Source organism: Gymnoscopelus microlampas (assembly GCF_963454915.1).
Source record: "Gymnoscopelus microlampas genome assembly, contig: SCAFFOLD_166, whole genome shotgun sequence".
In the NCBI taxonomy this organism is placed as follows: domain Eukaryota; kingdom Metazoa; phylum Chordata; class Actinopteri; order Myctophiformes; family Myctophidae; genus Gymnoscopelus; species Gymnoscopelus microlampas.
Genome location: NW_028155762.1, coordinates 48,654 through 54,653, shown reverse-complemented (window position 1 = coordinate 54,653; position 6,000 = coordinate 48,654). Strand labels below are relative to the sequence as shown.

Sequence of the window (6,000 nt, the reverse complement as noted above, 5' to 3'; positions counted from 1 at the left end):
ATAAACTGAATGAATGAGAACGCTACGTTTCACTTCAGCTAACGGCAGCAGTCATGCTTGTGCCTATGCTCCGTCGTTGTTTTGAGGAGCGCTGGTTTCAGTTCATTCAACCCCCTCTGTGTGTTGGCTGGCGAGACGCTCCTAGCGAGACATATATACTTCACCCCGCAATGGTATTGCGCACCGAGAACAGCTGACATACAAGCTCACACAACGCGTCGCGGACGCGACCGTTGTGAGCTTGGAGGTCTGCTGTTCCCGGGCCGCTCTCTGCGCGCAACACCTTCGCACGGCGGAGCATGAATTAGGTTTGAGGGGATACAGCTGCGCGATCAAGCAGGCTCTGATGCCGTGATCATAGAGCGCTCTCTCTGCGACAGAGAGGTGGGGTTTTGTTTACACACACAGGTTGACACAACATAAACCGAGGTATATATTTCAAAAGGCAGAGATCACAGTAAACATCCATCCTAAACCACCTTCTTCCACACTGGGAGGAAAACAGCATCTGAAAGTTTGATAGGATGCATTTTTACACGTGAGGCTGTGACCACTTTTACATTGCGTCTAATGAGCGGTTCTTTTGGGCCCGGCCTGCGCACGCATATACTGGTTCTTATCAGTGTGACGTTGTCTGGAAATGCGTCTATTAACCCATTAAGACCTGGAACGCATCTGTGTCACTTTAGATTTCTTTGGCTATTCAAAAATAGCAGATATACAAGCTCATAGCGCGGCACCGAGTGCCGCGCTATGAGCTTGTATATCTGCTATTTTTGAAAAATCTTGAACTTTTTTTTTTTTTGATTTTTTTCAAAAAACTGTTAGGATTTAGAAAACATTTGAAAGAATCGCCTCAGGTCTTAACTCATTGAGTGCCATTCACGCGTTTCACGTGTTTTACCGCTATGGTGCAACGTGCCAATCAAGTGTTTGACATGTTTTTGAAAAAATAGTTTAAAAAAAAATGTCTTCTTTTTTTGGGGAAAAAAGTATTCAGAACCCAAGATATCATTATCTGGAGATTTGCAGCTCCATCCACTCCTTGTTTAACTTATAACTGAAAAAGGCTGTATCTCGCTTCCTAAGCACTTCTCTTCTACTTTTTTTTTAGAAAAAAAAATAGAAAATCGCACTGGCCAGAAATAGCCAGAAATAATTCTGGCACTCAGTGAGTTAATGGGTTAATAAATCTTCTCTTCTGGGGGTCGCCGTTACAAAACATTTTCAGATGGGGGTCCGCGGCCAAATACATATCATTCTGGGGGGTCCTTGACACAAAAAGGTTTGAGAAACACCGCTCTAGTGGTCCCCAGACGGGCCCAGGGTCGGGAAAACACAATTTTACAAGAAGTTGGGATTCCTGTGTCTCACCTTCTGGGCCGATGACGTGGGCGCTGAAGCAGACCACGTCGCCCACCACCAGCCTCTGGGCGTCCTCTGGGTAGATGGCGTGCTGGACGGGCAGCGGGAGGTAGTCCGCCACGCCCGCCTGCTCGGGGTCCCACACCGCCAGGAGAGTGAGGCCCACGTTGACCGTCCTCACCGTCACCGAGTCGTTGCCGGGACCCCTGCCCACCTGCACCAGGTCATCCCTGGTATAGGACCGAACACAACACAACACAAGCACTTAGAACAAGGGTTCACCAACTGTTCAGGCCGGGACCCCTCCCCTCCCCCCAAAATAATCATATCTGAACTGGGGACCCCAAGTTCAAATTATTTTGGCGCAACACTGTCGTACGACTGTACAACTGTAGGACTAAAATAGTTAACTCGGACCAATCTATTTGTTTTTCGTAAATAATTAAGAGACAGACCCATTGTCCTGATTTTTAACCACTTGACACATTCCCTTCCATTGACATCATTTCATATCCAACCGCTGACCGCCATTGACGTAGTTCTAGGTCAATAAAAAAAAACATCATGTTTTTAGTGATTACGCTAGAGGGCGTTACAAATGTTCGCTTTAAAAATATATATATTCAAAGATTTGCACACATTTTCTCGATTTTTTCAAAAATAGCAGATCTACAAACGCGGCACTCGGTGCCGCGCTACGAGCTTGTAGATCTGCTATTTTTGAATAGCCAAAGTTTAAAATCCTGCCTTTTAGCTCAAATCAAAAAATGACACAGATGCGTTCCAGGTCTTAATGGGTTAAGCGCCGTTTTATACTTCGTCATAGGACAGTGTCGCACCGATATAGCCAATCTTATAGATTGGCTATTTTGGAAAGGTATGGAACATATATGTCCAGAAATACTGTAGGTTGGAAAGGTTGAAAGTGGTTGTGCATGTCCTTGTTGTCATTATATACAGTATGCCACTGTTATTGTTGCATTTGTCACTGTATATCTCCTCAGCATTTCCTGATCACCTTCCTACCTTTTATCTACAGCCACAAGTCAGCACTGAGACCTAATTAACTCGACTGCTTTCTCCTTCGTTAGGGAGGATTTCCAGGACCCCCGTATAAGTCCCTCATACTCCCCCACCCCATTAGCCAGCCCTTCACCAGCTTCATTTGGATACTTTCCCACCCTCAAATTATCTGTCAGCATCTGGACGAGGAGGTAATGGAATCCATTTGAGGGAGTCCCCTCATCAGGGCTGCATTCATTTAACTCACTCAGGTGGAAACGACTCCATCTGAGACGATGAGGATAAATGAAGTACATTCTGCACTTTTGGGGGGGGGGGGGGTCTTTTTTGTATGGTAGTTTTTTGTATCAGATGGTCTGCACTAACTGACACACCAGGCACTCCCACTATTGCAGTAGTACCGAAACACCTAGTTATATATAACAATAGTTATGAATATATATTTAAAAAAATCACACCCAGTGTGAAGAGATTGGTGCCTTTACGTGTTTTTACTCATTTTAACATCTTTTACGTATTTTTACTCATTTTAAGTATTTTTACTCAGTTTAAGTATTTTTACTCAAAGGTGTGTGTGTGTGTGTGTGTGTGTGTGTGTGTGCGCGCGCGCGCGCGTTTGTGTGTTGCACTCCTGTTTGTGTGTAATTAGTGTAACTGGTTGCATCTTTGTGTTGCAATCAGCCGCAGCTGTTGAGGTCATGCTGAGTTCGTGCTCAAACATACATACAGACAGACACACACACACGGGCAAAGTCACGTATAGGAGTGGTTGGCACCACTCAAAAATACACACAAACACATTCATGTGGTAAGGAATTGTATGCCGTATCATGGCCGTGGTTAACTCAAGATGTCTTTTTTACTGATGCATAACTTACCCGGGTCACTGTCTTCACTCACACACACCACATAACATGCATTCAAATCAAAAGGCAAAAACCCTATCTGAAGAGTGACACTACTTCCCATGTATGCTTTGGTCTACAGAACTTGACTGAATTCATTGTTTGGCCCAGCCCATTTTACTATTGCAGAGCTAAAATTGCCCGTGTATTGCCATTGTGTCTCTAAATATATCAGGAAGTTACATTTGATCCTTTTTATAATTAGTAAATTCAAGATCAAATTTGAGAAAAGCTTTTCGCAAGCCATTTACCATTTAACTTGCATTTAGCCATATCACCAGGGGACTATCTATGGTCCACTAAATACACTGAACATTTCAATGGTTGGATGTGCCAGAAATGTCCTCAATTAAAACAAAGAAAGAACTGAAGTAATTGTTTTTGGACCCAGGACGATTAAAAGTTAATGCTCAGTCTCCGTCTGTAATGTTAAAAAACCACGACCCAAGACAGAAACCTTGGTATTAGTCATGGACTCAGACCTGAATTTCAACCACCAAATTAAGACGATTACAAATTCACCCTATTATCACCTTGAGGAATACAATCAAGAAATAAAGGACTTATTTCTCAGAAGGATTTGGGAAAGCATGTCCATGCATTCATCTCTTCAAGTAGACTTGACTCACGGATTAAAGCAAAAATAAAATCTCACGACTGAAACGTTTTGTCAGGCCATGTCCCAATATCTGATTCGTGAAACGCCATGAAAGGATTATATGAGGTATCCGAGACCATTAGGGTTTTATTTAACTCATTAAGACCTGAGGCGATTCTTAAAAATGTTTTCGGAATCCTAACAGTTTTTTGAAAAAAAAAAATCGAAAAAATGTTTTCAAGATTTTTCAAGATTCAAGATGTTTTTGTGAATAGCCAAAGAAATCTAAAGTGACACAGATGCGTTCCAGGTCTTAATGTTTTAAGATGCCTCGGACACAGGTATTCTATTGCTAGTGTGATCAATTCAAACTGTTCTATTGCTAGTATGACCAGTGACCACTTCAAATACTTCGATGTTAACCCATTAAGTCCGGGAACGCAGCGCGTGTGTCATTCCTTTTCTATGGCTATTCAAAAATTGCAGATCTACAAGCTCATATCGCGGCACCGGGTGCCGCGATATGAGCTTGTAGATCTGCAATTGTTTTAACAATCATGAAAATCTGTGCAAATCTTTGAATATGTATAGTTTTTAATGCAAACGTTTGTAACTCAAATCTTAGCTTCTGGAAGTCCATGGAACAAAACATTTTACAAATGTTTGCTTTAAAAAAATATATATATTCAAAGATTTGCACTAGGGGTGTGCCGATACACTAATTTCACGAACCGATACGATACGATATTTGGCTCACAACTTCGATACGATTTCGATACGATACGCACTTTTTTTATTATGAAAATATATGGAGGAGAAAAAAAGAAAATGCAAACAAATAATTCTGTTTTTGCATTATTCAGACATGCAAACTTGTAGCTTTTCAGCTACAATAGCCGTTTTGAATCCAAATAGTATGACACCTGACCCGAAAAAAAAACATGTTGTCACTCTTTTCACTTCGGGGCCGTTTGCATGCCTGATTATTATGATTGTAAAAAAAAAAAAAAAAAAAAAAAAAAAATTTTTTTTTTTTTCCAAAACGATATTTTTTTTTTCCAAAACGATACATATCGTCGCGAAAACGTATCGCGATATATCGCGGGACGATATATCGGCACACCCCTAATTTGCACACATTTTCACCGTAACAAAAAAAAAAAGCAGATCTACAAGCTCATGGCGCAGCACTCGGTGCCGTGCTATGAGCTTGTATATCTGCTATTTTTCAATAGCCAAATAAATCTAAAATGACAGAGAAGCGCTCCCGGTCTTAATGGACTAACAGGGTTGTGAGCTTGTAGATCGGCTATTTTCGGCGTGCTTCCACAGAGGACGTGCTGTGCTGCCTTGTATGGAAGTGACTGAACTTTAATCCATGCTTGACTACTGTAACAATTTCTTTACAGGTCTCTCCGAAACAAAACAAATGGATCAGACAGACAGACAGACAGCTGCTGAGCTGCTGGAGCCCTCTTCAGTAAGATGAAAGAAGGTGGATCATATCACTGGAAGCTCTCAGATATTTACACTGGCTACCTGTCTGTCAAAGTACTACTGTTGGTTTATTAAAGCATTGAATGTTTTTTTTATGTGGCAATACATCATGAACTATATCCAGACCTCTCAGGTTGTCAGACAGGTCAGCTTTATGTCAAAACTAATGGAGAAATGTGTGGAGAGAGCAGCGTTTAGGTTTTATATATACTGTACCACATAGCTGGAACAAACCCCCAGAAAAGTGCAGGTCTGCTGCTATAACTCAGTTCTTTTGATATCAAAGTTGAGAGACCGTTCTGTTTGCTTGCCTTCTATTGCGCTTTTTGATTCTTGTGCTGTGCTTGTACTGTAATGTATTTCAACTTAGTCATATTTTCTATTCTCTTGATTCTTTAATGCAATGATGATGAATAGTCATTGAAAATGGTTTTCAAATGCACTTTTATAATGCTTCCTCTCACCGTAAATCACTTTGAATAGCCTTGTTGTTAAGATGTGTGCTAATTGCCTTATCAATGAAGCAGTTAGTTTGTTTACTCTACATATCTTTGTCATATGTCATATGATGTGTTTTGGATATTATTGTATATTGTTGTTTGTCTTTAAAGG

General features: G+C 41.1%; 1 protein-coding gene across 1 annotated transcript in view; it reads right to left on the bottom strand.

Annotated features, from left to right (window-relative positions):
• Positions 1-1,374: 1,374 nt before the first annotated feature.
• LOC311041275 (nuclear pore membrane glycoprotein 210-like) overlaps positions 1,375-6,000 on the bottom strand; it is a gene marked incomplete at both ends in the record, with an annotated part of 51,884 nt that continues 47,258 nt past the window's right edge. The window contains one exon of the mRNA XM_084086180.1: positions 1,375-1,595. Coding sequence (XP_083942306.1) covers positions 1,375-1,595 — 221 coding nt within the window. The remainder of the gene's footprint in view (positions 1,596-6,000) is intronic.